This window comes from Chelmon rostratus, chromosome 22, assembly GCF_017976325.1.
Source record: "Chelmon rostratus isolate fCheRos1 chromosome 22, fCheRos1.pri, whole genome shotgun sequence".
In the NCBI taxonomy this organism is placed as follows: Eukaryota; Metazoa; Chordata; class Actinopteri; order Chaetodontiformes; family Chaetodontidae; genus Chelmon; species Chelmon rostratus.
Genome location: NC_055679.1, coordinates 20,833,671 through 20,854,236, shown reverse-complemented (window position 1 = coordinate 20,854,236; position 20,566 = coordinate 20,833,671). Strand labels below are relative to the sequence as shown.

Below are 20,566 nucleotides of genomic sequence, written 5' to 3'. Positions count from 1 at the left end.
TCACAGATATGAATCTGAGGAAACAACAAAAATGACACACAGGGTTCCTCAAGGCTCTGTTCTCGGTCCCCTTCTGTTCTAATGAAAATGATCATGAAAGCCCCACTGATCCCAGAATTCCTGCAGTTTAACAAAGAAAACGCTGAAATGATTGAAGAACAATGAAAAGTCAGAGCTCACCTTCATCACTGATGTCAACTTTTGGTTGTTTTGTTTCTATTGAATATAATTTTATTTCAGTTCAATTTAGTGAGGCACATTTTTATTCATAGAACCTTAATTACACTGATTTGACCCCCCTCTGGGCTGCTGTTTGATCAACGCATGTGGGCAGAAAGAAATCTGTGGTTGCATGGATGACTGCAGTGGTCAGGAAGGAAAGTTGAGGTGTGGTGGTTGCTTCTGGATCTGGAAATCATATTATTTCCTCTTATGTTTAGTGAGTTTTAACATTACTTTGAGTTTGTTTTAGTCATCTCAATGCCTTCGTGAGTCTAATGTGACACACATTGAAAGGTGCTGCATGAATAAATCTACGTCTGAACTATTTGAACGTTGTGTTATTGATGCTTTTACTTAGCAGAGGATTTAAAAATGTCTTCCTGCTCTGCGATTGAACAACAGAATTCATCACAGGAGCAGCTGTTTAACATGTGACAGACCTCTCATGTGTTCACCAGCTGCTCGACACTCATTCCTCCATTATTTAGCCTCATTAGTCCCAGAAAACGATTTTCTCTCTTTAGTCCGTCTCCAGTTTTTCTTCCATGAATGATTTTGGACTCAATACAATCAGAACTGATATGAACGGAACAGTTTCATGTTGCTTCATGTATGCCTCCATTTACTGAGTTTCTGATATGTTTCTGGCAGAAAGGGACTTACTGAACCAGTTCTTTGTGACGAGGATTATCTGAATGTGCTCATCACGTGTTCATCCCCTCGGTTTCTTCAGGTGATCGCTCCAGAGGAGATTGTCGATCCTAATGTGGACGAGCACTCTGTGATGACCTACCTGTCTCAGTTCCCCAAATCTAAACTGAAGCCCGGCGCCCCCCTGAGGGCAAAGACGCTGCACCCAAAGAGAGCCAAAGCCTACGGACCAGGTGAGGAAAAAACCAACGTCCATCCAAAACCTGATCGACCTTTTCACGTTTTTAAAAGCAACCAACAGTGTGACGGTACCGGCAGGAACAGCCTGAACCATCAAACCGTCCAGAATATTACATATTTATTGAATATTTTAGTGAATACCCCTCAACTATCGAAGCATAGTGAATACGTTCTAAGTTACAGTTGGCTTCATTTTTCCTGCACATCATTCACTGTTTCTGTGACAGAAATGTTTTGCTGAGATCTAAAAGACTCCAGATCATTTTCAGTCATTGATTCTGTTGCTATTCTCTCTGCGTCCTCAGGTATTGAGCCTCGAGGGAACGTGGTTCTGAAACCAGCAGAGTTTCTGGTGGAAACGGTGGAGGCTGGACTTGGTGAAGTTCTAGTTTATGTGGAAGATCCAGAGGGACACACGGAGGAGGTGGGAACACACACTCTTATTTTCTATTCAATCAAACACAACAAAGCTGAAAAAAGTGACGTTTATTGTCTGTGTCCATCAGGCCAGAGTGATCCCCAACAACGACAAGAACAGAAGCTACTCTGTGGTCTACCTGCCCAAAGTGGAGGGGCTTCACAAAGTAAGAAAAATCACGATGGAAGAAAACTGCGCCAATCAGAAAGCTCGCATGTCTGCTTGTTAGCATACAGAGCTATCAGCTACGTTTAGCTGGCTCAGGTGGCATCACGAGACTTCAGCATGGAAATCTGGTCATGTGACACCTCTTTAGATTTAATTTGACCAACAGGAATGCAAAGACAATCCCGGTTTAGCACATGGTTTAGTTCCTGGTTTAGTTCCTAGTTTAGTTCCTGGTTTAGTAACTGGTTTAGTTCCTGGTTTAGTAACTGGTTTAGTTCCTGGTTTAGTTCCTGGTTTAGTTCCTAGTTTAGTTCCTGGTTTAGTACCTGGTGTAGTTCCCGGTTAAATGTTTGTGATTACTGATTAGGTTATTAGTGATGGGAGTGACCCCTCAGACAGGCCTGTGTGTTACTGCTTCTCCCAGGTGAAGGTGCTGTTTGCCGGCCAGGACATCGACAGAAGTCCCTTCATGGTGAACATTTCGAAGGCCATGGGCGACCCGACCAGAGTTCAGGCCCGCGGACCAGGACTGCAGCAGATGGGAAACATGGCCAACAAACCGACATACTTTGACATTTACACTGCAGGTAATCACCCTGAATACTGAACTATATGATAAGTCGCAACAGTACATTTGTAATTTGTGTATAACTCAGATTTAGGTAAAAGAGGCTTTAATGCTGCAAAGATAAATTTGCAGCAGTCACACTGCAGCCTGTAGGCAGCACAGGCAGTCTTTATATGTACAAGCCTTCCTTTGTTTTTACAGAATCTGTTTTATCTCAGTGATATTTTCCAGGAAATCTAAATTTAAGATTTTACTTCCAGACTCTCACCAGAGTTCCACTTCAGTTATAAGATATATATTCTCAAAGCAAAGCAGAGTCTGAGTCTGTCACCTTCTTCTTTCAGTGTTTGACAGTCTTCTTGTCCTCTGTCTGTCCACCAGGGGCGGGGGCTGGAGACGTAGGCGTCATCATTGTTGATTCAAATGGTCGGAGGGATACAGTGGAGATTGTCTTGGAGAACAAAGGTGACAGTATTTTCCGGTGCACCTATGTTCCCGTCCTGGAGGGACCTCACACGGTCTATGTGACCTTTGCTGGGCAGCAGATTCCCAGAAGCCCTTTTACTGTCCACATCTCAGAGGGTAGGTTTTACACACTCGTATCTGCCTCACTCGATGTTGTCAGTTCTAGACGGCATCTGTGGTTCCTGAAATGTTTGAAATTTAAATGGAAACCATATTTCTGTTAAAGATGAATTTCTGTGTAACATTAACAAGAACCTGAAGCCTGCAGATATTTTGACTTCATCTGGTCCATCATCTAATATGAAACGCATAATGAACCTTTTGACCCCCCCTCTTGTAACGACCATCTGCTACTTCTAATCCGAGTGAGTGTCACATTGACATCTGATGTCCAGACTGACTGATTAAAGAACAGAAAGTTTCTGATTTCCAGAACAGTATAAAATCTGCAGTTCAGTCTGGGTCCAGGTCTGATGGGACAGTCAGTGCTTGCTCCTCAGTACTGGGTTTTATTGGCTGAAGCTGTGCGCTCTCATGGTTTTGGGCTGTGGTGTGGTGCTCCATTGGACTGCTGGCAGAGATGTGGACTGTGACTTCAATGGGAGTTGAATGGTTTGACAGACAGGATATAATGGATGGATGTTTAATAGGACTTGTGTCTGACTTGCCTGTCTTGACTCGGACATGATTTAAGACTCGACTTGAGACTTGTTTGTCTTGACTGTGCCGATCAAGTCTGAATTACCATTCTTGACTTGGAACTTCCTAGATCTGGGACTTGCCTGTTGCTGTTTTGACTTGACTGAGAACTTGGGACTTGTCCATCTATGACTTGGGAAGTCTGGGCTAACATGTGTAGCCTGGTACCATCACAGAATAGATTTTTTTCTTTGAATAGGGATCTTGTTTAACTGGACGTATGTTTGACTTGAGACTCTTTCTGAAATGGAACTTGCCTGTTTTCACTTGGACTTGAGTTAGGACTTGACTCGGGACTTGTCTGTTTCTGACTTGGAACTTGATTTGAGGATTTCCAAGATTAACTTTGGACTTTTGTCATTGTTCATGTCTTGCCTGTCTCAAGTTGGGGCATGGCCCTGGACTTGCCTGTTTTGACTTGATCAGGCTTGACTTGTCTTGTGACTTGAGACTTGCTGTCTAGATTGGAGACTTGCCTGCCTCAGTTTGGAACTTGACCCAAGATTTGACTGACTTGACTGCCTTTATTTGGGACTGGACATTTCATTTGAGGAACCCGACTTTGTCACACCTCTGCCTGCTGGTCTGGCAGCCTAGCAACCTGCTGGTCCAGGTATTTGCTGGTCTGGAGGTCTCTGCCTGTGTGCAAATGTGTCATCACTGTTGTTCCCTCCCTCAGTTTCACAGACCGTCCCGCCTCCCGGTTCTCCGGTGCAGATTGGACCTCAGTCCATACGCACCCCACCCTCAGACAAGACAAAGAGAGGCCCCCCTCCAACACCACCCAAACCCAGGCGACCAAGTTAGTATAGGCTGGGGGTGGGGGTGTGACTGGAGCCTGCCTGCGCTAGCCTGGTTTCCTTCCACCTCAACTCAAAACCATCCCTGCCTCTGACCTCTGGAGGGGTTTTCCAGCTTTCCAGCATTTGCAGCACCCGCTTCGTTCTGAGCAGCTTTAGCTTCTTCTACGACCCAGAAACCGAGTGAATGTGGATGTGTCGAGCCTCAGGATTAATGATCACCTCAGGCCAACTGTACTTTTCATCCCGTCAGTTCTTTTCTTTCATCTACAGCTGAAAAAATTACAGACATCCCAGTTAGTTCTGTCCCAGGACAGTCCTGGTTTTGTCCTGAGTTTTTAGGGTCCAAGATTCTCATTGGTTGTGTGAATTAGGGTCTGACATACGTGACTTCTATAAGTTTTCAACTCAATGAAGGAATCTCTGAATGTGTTCTATGAACACTGGCCTCATATATTTTTATTCTTGTAAAAACTGATAACATCTGATTAACAGAACGAGTTAAATGCTGCGATCTGAGCTCACGTCTGATCCTGGTGAGTTCCTTCAGGACCTTCCTAAATAACATATAAGGCTGAGGATTGTACCTCAGTGTGTTTGTGGTACTGACTGTACAGACAAAAAAAACTATTGAAATTAATCCGATACTTCCTGAACTAGGATTTATTTGATTGTCTTAGCCTGACTTTGAGAAACATGAACACGTTTTATTACAAAAATCTCTGATTGAACAAAAGAAGCCGAACTCGCCAAACGATGTTTGAAGGAAAACTGGCCTGTGTGTGTGTGACTGTGTGTGTGTGTGTGTGTGTGTGTGTGTGTGTGTGTGTGTGTGTGTGTGTGTGTGACTGTGTGTGTGTATGTGTGAGCGAGTGTGTGTGTGACTGTGTGTGTGTGTATGTGTGTGTGACTGTGTGTGTGTATGTGTGTGTGTGTGTGTGTGACTGTGTGTGTGTATGTGTGTGTGTGTGTGACTGTGTGTGTGTGTGTGTGTGAGTGTGTGTGTGACTGTGTGTGTGTGTGTGTGTGTGTGAGTGTGTGTGTGTGAGAGAGTTTGTGTGTGTCTGTCTGTGTATGTGTAAGCGAGTGTGTGTGTGTGACTGTGTGTGTGTGAGAGTTTGTGTGTGTGCGAGTGTGTGTATGTGTGAGCGAGTGTGTGTGTGTGTGTGTTGGCTCACTGCTTGGTTTGGACGCTCGTCTCTAGAAACACTCAAACCAGCCTTGAAAATGATGAAAATGAAAATGAACAGCACACACACACACACACACACACACACACACACACTCAGTCTATAAGTCGACCCTCTCATGGAGTGAATGTGAGCATTGACATCATGTTTTTAAACACATGGACCTTCATCACTATCATCCTCATCACAGTTGTCACCTGCCTCACTTCCTTTTCCTCGTAGCCAACATTAATAACGTTTCTTCCTTCTCACTCTTTTGATTTCAGCTTTGTGTGTTGAGCTTGTGAACGATTCTTCAGTCTGTTTGTGAACATTTTGTCGTAAACTGTTTGTTTGGTTCTTCTTCACTTGTTGAAGCCGTGAAGCTGCAGCTCGTCTCACTGATCCTGGTTCTGCTTCTTCCTTTCAGCCTCAAACTGCTTCTCTCAGCACCAATCAGCTGACTAACAGAGATAAACCTGCAGCCGAGAGTGTGTGTGTGTGTGTGTGTGATAGCTTTAGTTTTACATGATGATGTTGAATCCTCACTTTTACCTTGAGGGTTAGTTTAGGATTATACTAATGGACACATCGTCACATTGTTAGCGTGTATATTAGCAGCATATTTTCTCTTTATTGATCATTATGGGGCATTTTTTAATGTCTTATTCTACACTTAACTTAACTAAGAGTTTTCCCTCAATAACCTCCTAATCACTACTAATTGATAGTGAATAAGGAAGTTGTTGTACATGATCTTAATGACCCTCAACCTTCTAACCTCAGACTAAAGAATTAATAAGTGCTTTGTAAAGCTAATAAAGAGCTAATATGCTATCAGCTGTTCACTTATTTCTGTCTCTAGAAGTCAATAAAACTCACTCTGTTAGCTCTGTTTGTGTGCATTAATTAATTTGAATACACACATTCAGAACATGTGACACAAATTATTGATTAGAGAGCATCAATTCATTGAAGATGACAACTCAGCGTTTTGTGCTTAATTACTGAACAATTAAAGAACACAGATCAGATGAATTGTTCGTTAGAGAAGACAAATGAATAATGAATTAGAGATCTTAGATTAGGACAGAATTTAAGTTTTAATTCTTTAAATTCAGCCTCTGATTGGGCAGAAAGTCCATGTTTGAGCTGAAAACAGAGTCAGACTCATTGTGGACCGGACAGACGAGTCAGCGCAGGAGGAAGTAGAAAAACTGGAGTGTGTGTCGGTGTGAATGTTTCTGCCAGTTCCATTATCATCTCCCAGTCTAACCAGCATCCTCTGATTGGTCCTCACAGCCTGTAACCCGAACGCCTGCAGGGCGTCGGGCAGAGGCCTGCAGCCGAAAGGCCTGCGGGTGAAAGAAGTGGCCGATTTCAAAGTTTACAGTAAAGGAGCCGGCAGCGGAGAGCTCAAAGTTACCGTGAGGGGACCAAGTAAGACGCCGTGACTCCAGAATACATTTCACACCTCAGCTTTTACTTCACTGACTGTGGCTGATGTTTTTATTCTGAATCCAGAGGGCCTGGAGGAGCCAGTGAAGGTTCTTGAGATGGAAAACGGGATTTACGAGTGTAATTATTACCCCATCGTGACAGGGAAATACCAGGTAACCATCACCTGGGGAGGACACAGCATCCCACGCAGGTGAGACATTCAGCTGGTCTCATTTTTCTCCTTTTTAAGATACACCGTGTATGTAAATATATCTGATAACTCATATTCATCATACTATTCGTTCAAGTTAGAGCTGCATTCAGAATGTGTGTGTTTGTCATATGAAGCATCATGTTCATTAACTGAATATTTGTGTTATTGGGCCACTCGCTGCCATTTAACTACAGAGCTCTGAGGGACTCCAGAGGCTCCGATCTGTGTCCGTGTGTATCGATGTAAAAATACGAGGCTCGCTTTAAAAAGCTAAACAAATAAAACATGATTACATCTAATGATTTCTGCAGCTGCTGTTAATGGTTATTGTCATTATCATCTGCAGATTACTTCGTTATGAATAGTTTTTTTCTATCCAGGTGTGACGTCATCAAACATCATCATCAGCTCTGATCGTACGATATTTGTAGAAACTTGTCAGTCCAGAGCAAAATTTCAGGCTAAACACTTGATTTATTTCTCATTAAATCATTAAAATCTGAAACTTTCTTATATTTAGGACAAAATATCATCTGTTGGGCCTTTCAGTCAAAAATACATATATTTATATTTAAGTACTTCTAATGTGGCATCATTGTGTGTGTGTGTGTGTGTGTGTGTGTTTTCAGTCCATTCGAGGTTCAGGTGAGTGAGGAGGCGGGGCCTCAGAAGGTGAGGGCCTGGGGTCCAGGTCTCGAGACCGGTATGGTGGGAAAGAGTGCGGACTTTGTCGTGGAGGCCATCGGCACGGAGGTGGGAACACTCGGTACGTCACAACAAGTCACCTGCTGCTCTGAATGATTGACAGGTGGCCGGGGGCGGGGCTTGAAGATGGCACCTGGTTGTCTGAGACTCTTTGCCCAGAGAAATAAAATGTCTCAGCAACCGTGAGGGTTAAAAACAGCGTTATGTTACAGAGTGTGTGGTGACGTGTGGATCGTCTGCAGGTTTCTCCATTGAGGGTCCCTCTCAGGCCAAGATCGAGTGTGACGATAAAGGCGACGGGTCATGTGACGTTCGGTACTGGCCGACTGAACCGGGCGACTACGCTGTGCACGTCATCTGTGACGACGAGGATATCAAGGACAGTCCCTTCATGGCTCACATCCTGCCTGCTGCCAATGACGTCTTCCCAGAAAACGTGAGACCAGGACCTGGTTTTACAGCCATTTCAGATGTTTTATTGTTGAACATGGTGTGTTGAAGGTTCTCTCCCCCTCAGGTGAAATGCTACGGTCCAGGTCTGGAGCCGCTGGGCTGCATCGTCAACAAACCTGCTGACTTCACCATTGATACCCACGGAGCCGGCCGAGGAGAGCTGAAGCTCTACGCTCAGGTGACAAATAATGACCACAGGAAATGTTCTTCTATCTGATGTTTGTGGATTAATATTCCTGCTGCATTTTACTGCTGTAGACGTTTCAGCTTGAGCTCTTGTGACGATGCATTTTCAGCTGATCCATGAGGCTTTTTAAACAGTTTATTTCACTATAGAGGGACGAGAATTTTCTCAAGACACGAAGGAAAACTTCATCCTTCAGTTTATCACAGACATTCAACACATCTGGAGATACGAGCTTTTCACTGGACAGGGAAGAATCTGAAGAGTAACTAGTAACTAAAACTATCAGACAAAAGTAGTGGAGTAAAAAGAACAGTACTCTGACATAAAGTGGAGGACTTTACTGTGTTTAGTTACGTTGCAGCACTAACGGCGATGCTTCGGTTGGAGATACGTGAAATCTGTGTTTGTGATTCCAGGATGCAGAAGGTTTCCCCATCGACATACAGATCACAGATAACGGAGACAGCACCTACTTCTGTGTCTACATTCCCACTAAACCCATCAAACACACCATCATCATCACCTGGGGAGACGTCAACGTTCCCAACAGCCCCTTCAGGGTAAAACACCACACCACAACAGAGACCCGTCACAGAGCCTGACCTCTGAATCCTGCAGGGTGGCTCTACGTTCAGAACAAAAACATTCAGGCTACAAAATAAAGTGTATTCACGTGTCAACATGGACACCAACATTATTCCTTTGTCACCTTGTTCAGTTTATCAGTTATGAAAACCCTGAAAACTAAACCAACATGACAACAACGGCGGCGAGTCCAGTGATGCTAACCTTCATCACATCATTCTTCATCATTCTTGCATTGTTGAACAGTTCACAAACTGCTGCACACAGTGAGGGCCAATACTTGAGATAAAAGATAGTTCAAAGTAAAAGTATAAGTACTCCATGTTTTGACCAGGTGACCATAGGCGAAGGCAGCCATCCAGAGAACGTGAGGGTTTACGGTCCAGGTGTGGAGAAGGCGGGGCTGAAGGCTAACGAGCCCACGTACTTCACTGTGGACTGCAGCGAGGCCGGACAGGGTGGGTCACGTCTTCTATCCTGTTCTGTTTGATGTTACATTAGTTTTGTTGTTTTTTCTTCTTTCTTGATTTTGTGGATGCTGCTGAAGGATGACATGAAGGTTTACTATCACCTGCAGGTGATGTCAGCATCGGGATCAAATGTGCTCCAGGTGTGGTCGGTCCGGCAGAGGCCGACATCGACTTTGACATCATCAAGAATGACAATGACACGTTCACGGTGAAGTACACGCCTCCAGGTGCCGGTCAGTACACCATCATGGTGCTGTTCGCAGATCAGGTGAGAGCGCAGACAGGTAAACTGGATCTGTTCCCAGTTAAAACCAGGCGTTAAAGAAACCTCTCACCTTTAATGTTGAACAGGAAATTCCCATCAGCCCCTTCAGAATAAAGGTGGATCCTTCCCATGATGCAGCTAAAGTGCGAGCAGAAGGACCTGGACTCAACAGAACAGGTGATGAGGACGTGACAAACAGGTGGAGGTACTGGTTGAATGAGTTACTGTGAGTCCTTCAGGTGAAGTCACACCTGAAGGACTCACTCTTGAGATGTTCCTGTTTTACATTGAAGTTTTAAAGTTAACAGATGAGTTTCCTGTGAAAATCCTCGCCACTTCCCGTCTGAACACTGACGCTCACCTTCAGATTGGTCGGATTTGTGTGAATGTGTGTTTTATTTCTATTGAACTCTCTGCAGGTGTCGAAGTGGGAAAACCGACTCACTTCACCATTTACACAAAGGGAGCCGGTAAGGCCCAACCCGAGGTTCAGTTCAGCGCAGCAGCTAAAGGTGAAGCAGTCAGAGACTTCGAGATCATCGACAACCATGACTACTCGTACACCGTCCGCTACACGGCGGTGCAGCAGGTCAGAGGTCGACGCTTTGGTTTATTGGACTCATCATGTGGGAGCTGACTGATGAACTGATGGTAGCTGTACTTTGTGTCTTCACCAGGGGAACATGTCCATCACTGTGTGCCACGGAGGAGACCCCATCCCTAAAAGTCCATTTAACATCACTGTAGCCCCCCCGCTGGACCTCAACAAGGTCAAAGTTCAGGGTTTGAACAACAGTGAGTCTTATCTGAGTTTTATTTTAAAGGGACTTCACATAAATGAAGCCTTGCTTGAACTTTGACGTCCAGTCTGGAAACTTTGTATTTCTGCTTCACCAGGCAATTAGTTTGATTGGCTAAGTAGCATCACATATGATGAATTACAACACATTCAACGGGTCAGTGACTTTCCTGGGCCCCTTAACCGGCCCTGCAAAGGCTACAAATGCTGTGTTGGTTAAAATAGACGCACACAATCCACCAATTAGTGACCTTGGGGGGATGAAGAAAGTTGCCTGCTGCCTAAGCTTGCAATTTTTCAAAAAGGTTTTTCAAGGGAAGTTGTGGCAAAATGCAGCTTATTTTAACAAAAATGCTACAAAATCTGAATAAATATAATAAACCCTGAACATCCTGCCTGTGTATCTGTGTTTGTGTGCGAATCAAAGAGGTGGACGTTGGGAAAGATGAGGAGTTCTTGGTCAATACTCAGGGTGCCGGAGGTCAGGGCAAACTGGACGTCAAGATCACTTCACCGTCACGTCGACCAATCCCCTGCAAGCTGGAGTCGGGTGTAGCCAATGAAGTGCACACAGTGAAATACATTCCCCCTGAGGAAGGACCATACAGAGTGGACATCAGCTATGATAGCAACCCTGTACCAGGAAGTCCATTCACTGTGGAGGGTGTCATGCCCCCCGACCCGTCAAAGGTGAGTTACTGTAAAGACATTTTCCTTAAAGTTTCTATTAAACTTTCAGACATTTTACTTCAGTCTGAGTCCCAGTAAACCGTTATTGGTCTGAATAAACCTCATGTGACCATGTGCAAACTCCTTTTATCACCCAACCTTTTCAATGATCTTGTGCCTCATTTCTTTTGCCTGTCTACCTTCCAGGTTCGAGCCTATGGCCCAGGTCTTCAGGGTGGTGTTGTAGGTAAACCAGCCCCCTTTGCCATTGACACAAAGGGAGCTGGTACTGGTGGTCTGGGCCTGACAGTCGAGGGACCCTGTGAGGCCAAGATCGAATGCCAGGACAATGGTGATGGATCCTGCTCCGTGTCTTACCTGCCCACCGAGCCCGGTGAGTACGCCATCAACATCCTGTTTGCGGACCAGCACATTCCTGGGTCCCCCTTTAAGGCCGCGGTTCAGTCGGTGTTTGACCCAAGCAAGGTAACGGCCAGCGGCCCTGGCCTGGAGCGAGGGAAAGTCAACGAGGACGGATCCTTCACGGTGGACTGCTCTAAAGCCGGAGAGGCCGAGCTCACCATCGAGATCATCTCTGACTCTGGGGCCAAAGCTGAAGTTCACGTCCAGAACAACAGCGACGGGACCTACTCCATCACCTACATCCCACAGTTCCACGGCATGTACACCATCACCATCAAATACGGAGGACACGCTGTGCCGAAGTTCCCTGCCCGGCTACAGGTGGACCCGGCAGTCGACACCAGTGGGGTTAAGGTCTATGGACCAGGAGTGGAACCCAGAGGTGAAAGACTAATTCTACCCAGTTACAAGGTGGTAGGGCTGGGGTTTATATGTTACCAAACCTCACATACTGTACGTTACACAGCTCACTGTAAAACAACAGACCCTTAAAATACCATTAAACTGTAATTTACTCCTGAAAACACCTTAAAACTCTAAATCAGGGTGTTTGGTTTGGTAGCTGGAGATCATTTTTTGCACTTTGAAAAAAAAACCCTTAATTAATGAATTAATTAGAATTGTAGGTGCACAACCTTTCACCTTTACTGAATTTCTTAAGTTAATTACCTGATTCATCTATAATGGACCCTCTTATTAAAACCATGCAGTGCAAATGTGGCACCTCTCAGATTGTAGATTTTACAGAAAAACATGGCTGATGTGAAGAAACTCTACAGTCTGGTTTTCTTTCCAAACTCTCTGCTGTTCTGAGGTCTGTTTTAATGAAAGTGGGAGTGTCTGATCTGGTCTGGAGTCTCCTCGGTGTGAGTCAGCTCCTTTATTTACTGGACTTCTCCAGAGTCACTCATGACAGTGAAACTCACAGGAGTACATTTGCAGTTTCGTGTGCTGAACTTTTCTTCATGTTTTATTTTCTCTTTTGGACCAACTTGATTGTAGATGCACAAGTTACATTTAGCTAAAAGTGGACAATGAATGGATCACACAGAAATATGTAGGAATCATCAGCATATAAGAGTTGAACTCATAGCACCTGAGGTTTATCTTTCAGAAATATTTTTTCCTCAATTGATAAAATCAGCCAAACTTCTTTAATGTGTTAAATGTTTGAAATTGTGAATAAGAACTTTTCAGTGTAAAATGAACAAAACATGGTTCACATCTAAAAATTAAAAAGCCAAACTGACACCAGCACTGTGCAGTTTTCTCAGATATTATATGACTTGTAAGAAATAATTTTCAGACAGTAAAACTGATGTCAGAAAGTCAGATTCTGGTTAGATTTGAGTAGTAGAAGTCACTGTGTTTTGATACGTAGAAAACGACACAATTCTCTTATTACATAAAAACATACTGATCTTAATTCATTATATTGTTGCTTTCTTCATTTTCTGGATTTTCATGTTTGTTTCCGTAGGCATCCTGAGGGAAGTGACCACCCATTTCACAGTGGACGCTCGGGCTCACTACAAGAGTGGCGGCAGCCACATCAAGGCCTGCATCTCCAACCCATCAGGCGGCAACACGGACGCCTACATCACGGACAAGGGCGACGGGATGTACCGAGTGGAGTACACTCCCTATGAGGATGGTGAGACTTTTTATTCCACGTGCTAATGTGTGTGCTTGGAAGCAGGCTCTGTCTTTGAGCTGAACGTTCTTCAGCAGAGGGCAGGCAGCGGGGGGGGGGGGGGGGTTTGCTGCTGTTTTATGGCTGTTTTTCCACAGCAGCACATTCTCATGTTGAAATGAAGTGCCTTGTGGCTTTCATAAAGCTTCTGTTTTCCCTCAGCCTCAGTAAAGGGAAAGAGCCCAGCAACAATTAAAGCTGTTGCTGCAGAATGATTTCATCATGTTTTACACTCTTAATGTGGTAATCTGATGGGTCCTTTTAGTGGTGTTTAGGCAGTATCCTAATGTGACCCCGCTATCAAAATTCAAAACAAAACATGTTAGCATTTTATTTCTAATCCTAATTTAAATCCCACAAGATGCTCTGAAATTCTCCTGATGCTGTTAATGTTTGTTTACATCAGTGATTCCAGCAAACATGATGTGAAGCATGTTTTTAATTACAATAACATGCTAACATATTAACTATTACAGGTACATAATTTACACAAGTTATCATTCTAACAGCAGGGCACTAATAGGCTAACTTTAGCAGTTAGCTTCAAAGCTCAGCTGAATAAACTCGGTCAACACTGGAGTAAAAAGGGGCTTATTTTCTTCTAATTAATGTGCTAACATGCTAACGTGCTTTAAGTGTTTCATCATTAAGTATGCTTGCATCATAAATAATACTCATTAGTTACCAGGATATTCTGATTGTTAACATGCATGGTAACTGTTAAACATACTAAATGTAGCATACTGGGTAAATTTCGTAGCTAGCACGCCAATGTATTGCTCAAAGCCCTGCTGACTCCACACAAGGTTAACAATGGAACGAAACATCTATCTTGGTCCTTATGGAAGTGCCTGAAAGCCAAATTAATGCCAGCCAAAGTTCATTGGTCAAGGGTTAATTTAAACACAAGATACTTGTGCTCAAAAAGAGGATTCATTCTCAGTGAAGAACCTTGGAGCTCTAATCTGCCTCTATACCTGCCAGGTAATTAAACCCAAATGTAATAGCTATTGTTCTGCAGTGTAGTTATAGTATTTATACTGTAGTATTTTTAATCATGACTCTGTAGTCCTACTGTACACCTGTCTTCTAGTAATATGCAGGCAAAAGAAACAGATGTGGTGTTGAGAATACAGTAATGCAACAGTGAAGCTGAAAAAGTGCAGATAAACAGTATAAAAAAGGTAGAAACATGTACAGAAGATAGAAATAATGAATATGTTAGACCTTGAACTGCTCAGAGAAAGAGGAAAAACAGCGTGAGGGGTGGGAGGGATGAGCGGCTGGTATTAATAGCTGGAGTGTCTGTTCGCAGCAGATGGTTTTCCACTGATAGTAATGTGTGACATGTTGGAGCCCATTGCATTGTGGGACAGAAATACTCTCCCCTGTGGAGGCTTCAGTCAGACTGAGATTTCAAAAGTTGATTCTCTCTTAAAGATACATGCGCTTTCAGGTTTGTAGCTAAAAGTTTGCTGGTTCAAAACTCTGCACTACCTGGAAAACCGAGTGAAGAAAATTCACGAGCAGGATGCATTTTGGTGGTTTTGCTCGTTGGGAAACTCCACACACATCAATAATTCGCAGGATTGGCACATCCCAGCCACCATAGCATGACTTCTTGTGCTTTAGCCATCAGTTGGAAAACGACTGCTGTCGGTCATGTCAGCTAACATGCTAAGTGTTACATGCTAAAGTACCTCAATGCTTTGTCCCCGTCTGCAGGCTTGCATCTGATTGAAGTGTTGTTTGATGAGGTCTCGGTGCCTAAGAGTCCATTCAGGGTGTCTGTGACCGAGGGTTGTGATCCCAGTCGAGTCCGAGCCTATGGTCCAGGCCTGGAGGAAGGACTTGTTAACAAACCAAACCGCTTCACCGTTGAGACCAGGTGAGTTTACTGTATTTCTTCATATAACATGCTTGAATTACATTTTGGAACAATCAGTCACATCTAAATGTTTCAGACTGATTTGCCTTTAATTCACTCCATCCAAACTTTCTCCTCATTTCCACTCTCTCCTGTTCCTCAGAGGTGCTGGCACTGGAGGTCTTGGCCTGGCCATTGAGGGTCCATCTGAGGCCAAGATGTCATGTAAGGACAACAAAGATGGCAGCTGCAGCGTGGAGTACATACCCTTCACCCCCGGAGAGTACGATGTCAACATCACCTTTGGAGGTCTTCCTATCCCAGGTGATACATCTGAACTGTTTCAACTAGCCTGTTGTAGGGTTGGGTGTGGTTCACACTTTATAGATTCTTTGTGTATTTCAGGTGCAGAAATTACTCATTCCTGGCCTCTGTATGTGTTGCAGGGAGTCCATTTCGGGTTCCAGTGCGAGAGCTGGTGGATCCCAGTAAAGTGAGGTGTTCTGGTCCTGGACTTGGAAGTGGAGTCCGAGCACACGTGCCTCAGACCTTCACTGTAGACAGCAGCAAGGCTGGTGTGGCCCCCCTAGAGGTCCAGCTGTATGGGCCCACTGGTAAGACCCCACACAACCCTGATTTGACTTCTCCCTCTTCATTCGTTGAACTCATGACAACTTAAGGTGTTCAGGGTTGGATTTATTACAGATTCTTTCACGCTGGTAGTTTAGTCCATCAGTGGTTCACCTGAAAGTTTGGCTTCTTCCAAACATGAATCCGGATGCATATTAGTATTTTTTGTAAAGCTGCTAGCCGGCTAAACACACATCATGATATGGGAGGCTGTTAGGACTCTATATCGAATTTATTTTGAGACTCTGGTTGCGCTTCAGGTGTCGCTGAGCCGATCAGCATCACCGACAATGGTGATGGTACTCACACAGTCAACTACACACCTGCCAACGACGGTCCGTACACGGTGTGCGTGAAGTACGCTGACCAGGAGGTCCCTCGCAGGTCAGTACCGAAGAGATTTGAACATAAAGAAGGAATGATCTTTTACTTGGTCAGGTTTTACCTTTCAAACTGTCTCCTCTCAGTCCTTTTAAGATCAAAACGTTACCGGCTCATGATGCCAGTAAAGTTCGGGCCAGCGGTCCAGGTCTGAATGCATCCGGAGTGCCGGCCAGTCTGCCGGTTGAGTTCACCATCGATGCCAGAGATGCCGGAGAGGGACTGCTCACTGTTCAGATACTGGTGAGTGACAGATTCCTGTCCACACTGAGACCAGGTTCTGCTGGCTGAGGGAGTAGGATTACACCTAAAAGGGTACTTGTAAACCAGCTCAGGACCTTCCTTCAATGTACAGTATGTAACGTCTTAATTCATTTCCATTGTGAAAACTGCAGACAAGCGATGGACCAACTAAAATTTAAAGGTCAAATATGAACTCTGATTTTGTAAATAAGTCAGTTAACCAGGACCTTAAATAATACTTCTTATAGGCAGACAACACGAGGGGAGCTAATCCAGAGTATCTACTTTATTTTCTTTAATGTGATGAATTGATCACAGATATAAAGAAAAAAAATATCAAAACGTAGCAAACAGTGTGCGGTTGCTCTGTTGTTTGAATAACTGCCCCCCAGCATCAGTACAATGAAGTCATTGTACTTCAATCACAGGATCACAGGAACTGTTGAGGGGACAGAACAAGAAGCAGTGTTGGCAGATTTTGCACCAAACTGGACAATGTTTTATTTAACTGTGCTGATAAAAAAAAAAACTGTTTGGTGGCTTGTGATAATCTAGGCTACGTTTTGTTTCACCTGAAAAAATAAATGTATCTGTATTCTAGTAAATCGACCCTGCACTGAAAGTTATTACACTGTCACAGCTTAGACCTCGTCATATAAGAAACATACGCAAGTCTTCATGTGGTGGAATGCTATTTGGATTGAATGTCAACTGAAAGAAAGATCCTGAGAGTCCCAAACACAGTACGCAATCATATATAAGCTGTTTGTCACCATCTAGTACAATTTTAATTTCAGTTGGCAGAGACAGACAAACACTGTTTAAACCACAGTCAGGAAGTGATGTCTTTATATATACTTGATGCTGCAAAGCACCAAATTTCTGAGTCTCTTTGACACCAAACAAGCACAGCGCAGGACAAAACTCGTGGTCAGAGACAGAACTCTGATGTGTTTACTGGGGAACACAAGACAAGGTTCAGGAACAAGAGATCAGTCCAAAGTAGAAAGCTGAAGAGACTTGCATGGAAACAAAGAACAATGTGACACTGAGTGAGTGTGGGAGAGCAGCTTAAATACTGGCCTGATCGCAAATGAGGATCAGGTGAGTGGACAGGTGGGTGTGGCTGGGCAGGTGAGCAAATGACTGAGGACAGTATAAACCAGATGTTAAATATAAACTGCTCCACAAACAGATGTTCCGCAGTCGCCTATCGGATGACTTTAAGATACAAATATGTTCCCTTGAAATGATCTTTTAATTTACTGAATTGGTAACAAGCCATTAAGATTAGTGGCTGACAGGCCAACAGCAGTATGTCACTTGCTAGCTAGCATGATACTGGTTAGCACACCAGCAACAGTGTAGTGGTAGTAAAATCTGATATTTCACCTGTTAGCCAGAAACAAGTTGTGTCTTTAGAGGTTTTTTGTGATCTCAGGTATCGACTACCTGTCACGAATGATTAAAGGTTTAAAACCAGCGTCTGCTGAGAGTCGGCTCTTCACCACCTTCCTCTTCTTCTGTGGTGCGGGCTTTAGCAGATGCTGCCACAGTCTGTGGAAACGTTGAATTGAAACGTGGGCAGAACAGCCGTGAGGTCATGAGAAAGTCTTTGAAGGTACAACCTGCTGCTGGTCTTTGGTTTGATTGGGTCCTGCATTCAAAACAGGAAACTGTTTGCAGTCATACAGGCTTCAGGTTCATCAGGTAAGGATTGATGGATCTTGGACCAGGACTCTTCTAATAATCTTTCTCTTTTAACCCCTGATTCAAACCCTCCTCGTGACTTCCTGGTCCGCCGTCGGGGGCTTGTTGCTGGTGCTGCAGGGTCCGGATGGGTGCAGGCGCGAGGCCTCTGTGTTTGTGGAGGACTGGGGCAGGAGGGTGTGGGAGACACATATAGTAAAGAAAACCATCCCCTTCAGTATTCATAAGAGAGGCTGTGTAAGGCCTTCGCTCTCCTCTGTCACCTCGTCTCCCCTCACCCCTCCTTCCCTTCCTCCCTCCTTCTTCACTTAAAACAGGCAATACACATGAACATATGTATATTTATGTATGTGATATAAATGATCTCAGGCCAGTAGAGACTGGTCAGAGACAGATTTTGACATCTGGATATTTTCTGTGCAAGTAAATATAAGAGATTTAAAAACCAACAAGCTAAAACAGTCCAGCTTTCACCCATATCACACATTAATTAGGACCAATGGAAACATCAACATAACCTCTGTTAAGTTAATTTTCGACCTTGGAAACAGTCTCACTTCTGGAGCTTTTGATCGTATTACCTGAGCCTCATCAGCCGACGGACTTCTCATCTGATACGATCCAGGAGTGCACTTCTTTCAGATGGATAATGACGGTGATGTGATATGATTGAAAGCTCCATGAAAGCTGCTAAATGGAGAGCAGTTTCCTGTGTAGACTGCTGTCATTTGGAACTAATTAGGGGCAAACAGAGAACAGTGTGTTCAGTACTCGTACAGTTAATTAGCTCCTGTCTGGGGGGTCTTTTAGTCACTGCACAGCAAATCAGATGAACATGTGAGTTTTATCTGGAGCAACTCTACAACTCAGCATAAATTAAGAAGGATATTAATTTCAGTAACTCATGAAAAATGATCAAATATTTAGTTTTAAACTGCCCTGTTGACCAACCTGTGAGATGAAGTGTTACTGCTGACTGGACACTGCAGACAGAGACTCAGCTGAACCGGATCTGCAGGAAATTAAAGATGTAGAACATCTGACATGTGTGATCTTTACAGCAGTACTTATATTTACTGCTGAAGCAGAATTTAAATTTACAATAACTGATATATCTGCGAATATATCTTTGTTTTAAGTGGTGAGGAGACAAAAAGCAGTAAAGAAATACGGACGAAGAATCACAGTCAATTTGTCTCTATAATCTTTAAAGAAAAGTACATGAAGTCTTCAGTTAAACACATTAAAATAAATAAAACCTGCTTTTTTCAGGCTTTAAATGTGTTGGTAGCTGAATGTTCACGGTGCATGGCCAAAATAATCTCTGGAAAAACAAACGTGTTTTTTATGCTGTCAATAAATGCTGGTGGAAAGTAACTATGTACATTTAGTTTAGTTTATAAATCTGTCCATAGATAATGCCCCCGCCCCCCCTCCCCCCTCTGTGGTCTACCTGTGAACTGACCTCCATACAGTTTGTCTAATGATCTAACAGACACATGCGGTGTTCAGTTCTCCACTAACCGGAGTGCTTCGTAAACCTGCCTCCATCCATCCATCCATGCACCCTTCCTGCTGCATTCAGTAGAAGTAGCTCCTGTGTGATGTTGAACAGTAAACAGTACATGTGAGTACTGTGAACACCACTGGTCTCAAACCATCAGGAGCCATCCAGAGTCTTTATTCTAACCGACCTCTGGATGTGAGTTTGGTTTGACTGAAACTGGAGGTTTGACAGAGCTTCAGTCTCGTGCCTGCTGTCTGCTGGTCCTGCACATTCACAGTCAGGCTGAAGCCATGTCACAGTCCTGCCTCCTGGAAGCCATGACTTCATACAGTGCTGGACTCTGAGGGGTTTGGAGAACACAAAGGGCACCAGCGGCATGTGGTGGGACCAGAACGCTGTTTGAATTGATGCTATGAACTTAAATTTGGTTTTATTCCACATGTCAAACAGCACTGTTTAAATCTTGTTGCTTTGAAAATTTGTCCCCCCTGAACCCCCTGAACTGTGAGTAACCACAGCAGACAAAAGGCACTGATCCAAAGACTGATCTGGAATCAGATCATTCAACCAAACGAGTCACGATTCAGTGGATCGTAGCTGTTACTATCAGTGGCACATGGTACTGCAGGAGACCACTGATGGCCAGTACTTTTACACAGCAAAGAACTTTAAGTGTATTTACACGACACTGACTTCCTGTCCGTGTGCCTCCAGGATCCGGAGGGAAAACCCAAAAAGGCGAACATCCGAGACAACCGAGACGGGACGTACACGGTGTCCTACGTACCGGACATGACGGGACGCTACACCATCACCATCAAATACGGAGGAGACGAGATCCCGTATTCTCCGTACCGCATCCACGCGCTGCCCACCGGAGACGCTAGCAAGTGTCTGGTCACAGGTCAGACTCCGCCCATCACTG

The 20,566-nt window shown here is 44.1% G+C and overlaps 1 protein-coding gene across 8 annotated transcripts in view; it reads left to right on the top strand.

Moving 5' to 3' along the window:
• The window catches only part of flncb (filamin C, gamma b (actin binding protein 280)), a 51,566-nt gene that overhangs the window by 15,752 nt on the left and 15,248 nt on the right, over positions 1 to 20,566 (top strand). For 4 of the 8 annotated variants that reach the window (XM_041963502.1, XM_041963498.1, XM_041963501.1 and 1 more), the window contains exons 4-29: positions 956 to 1,106; positions 1,419 to 1,537; positions 1,620 to 1,697; positions 2,124 to 2,286; positions 2,649 to 2,849; positions 4,111 to 4,233; positions 6,703 to 6,840; positions 6,925 to 7,051; positions 7,684 to 7,820; positions 8,002 to 8,195; positions 8,277 to 8,390; positions 8,816 to 8,959; positions 9,319 to 9,442; positions 9,562 to 9,722; positions 9,806 to 9,896; positions 10,139 to 10,308; positions 10,397 to 10,514; positions 10,946 to 11,208; positions 11,395 to 11,992; positions 13,091 to 13,264; positions 15,029 to 15,191; positions 15,334 to 15,494; positions 15,617 to 15,784; positions 16,061 to 16,184; positions 16,268 to 16,424; positions 20,356 to 20,545. In XM_041963502.1, the coding sequence (XP_041819436.1) occupies positions 956 to 1,106; positions 1,419 to 1,537; positions 1,620 to 1,697; positions 2,124 to 2,286; positions 2,649 to 2,849; positions 4,111 to 4,233; positions 6,703 to 6,840; positions 6,925 to 7,051; positions 7,684 to 7,820; positions 8,002 to 8,195; positions 8,277 to 8,390; positions 8,816 to 8,959; positions 9,319 to 9,442; positions 9,562 to 9,722; positions 9,806 to 9,896; positions 10,139 to 10,308; positions 10,397 to 10,514; positions 10,946 to 11,208; positions 11,395 to 11,992; positions 13,091 to 13,264; positions 15,029 to 15,191; positions 15,334 to 15,494; positions 15,617 to 15,784; positions 16,061 to 16,184; positions 16,268 to 16,424; positions 20,356 to 20,545 (4,351 nt within the window). The remainder of the gene's footprint in view (positions 1 to 955; positions 1,107 to 1,418; positions 1,538 to 1,619; positions 1,698 to 2,123; positions 2,287 to 2,648; positions 2,850 to 4,110; positions 4,234 to 6,702; positions 6,841 to 6,924; positions 7,052 to 7,683; positions 7,821 to 8,001; positions 8,196 to 8,276; positions 8,391 to 8,815; positions 8,960 to 9,318; positions 9,443 to 9,561; positions 9,723 to 9,805; positions 9,897 to 10,138; positions 10,309 to 10,396; positions 10,515 to 10,945; positions 11,209 to 11,394; positions 11,993 to 13,090; positions 13,265 to 15,028; positions 15,192 to 15,333; positions 15,495 to 15,616; positions 15,785 to 16,060; positions 16,185 to 16,267; positions 16,425 to 20,355; positions 20,546 to 20,566) is intronic. The other 4 variants (XM_041963504.1, XM_041963500.1, XM_041963503.1 and 1 more) reach the window with 1 other exon arrangement.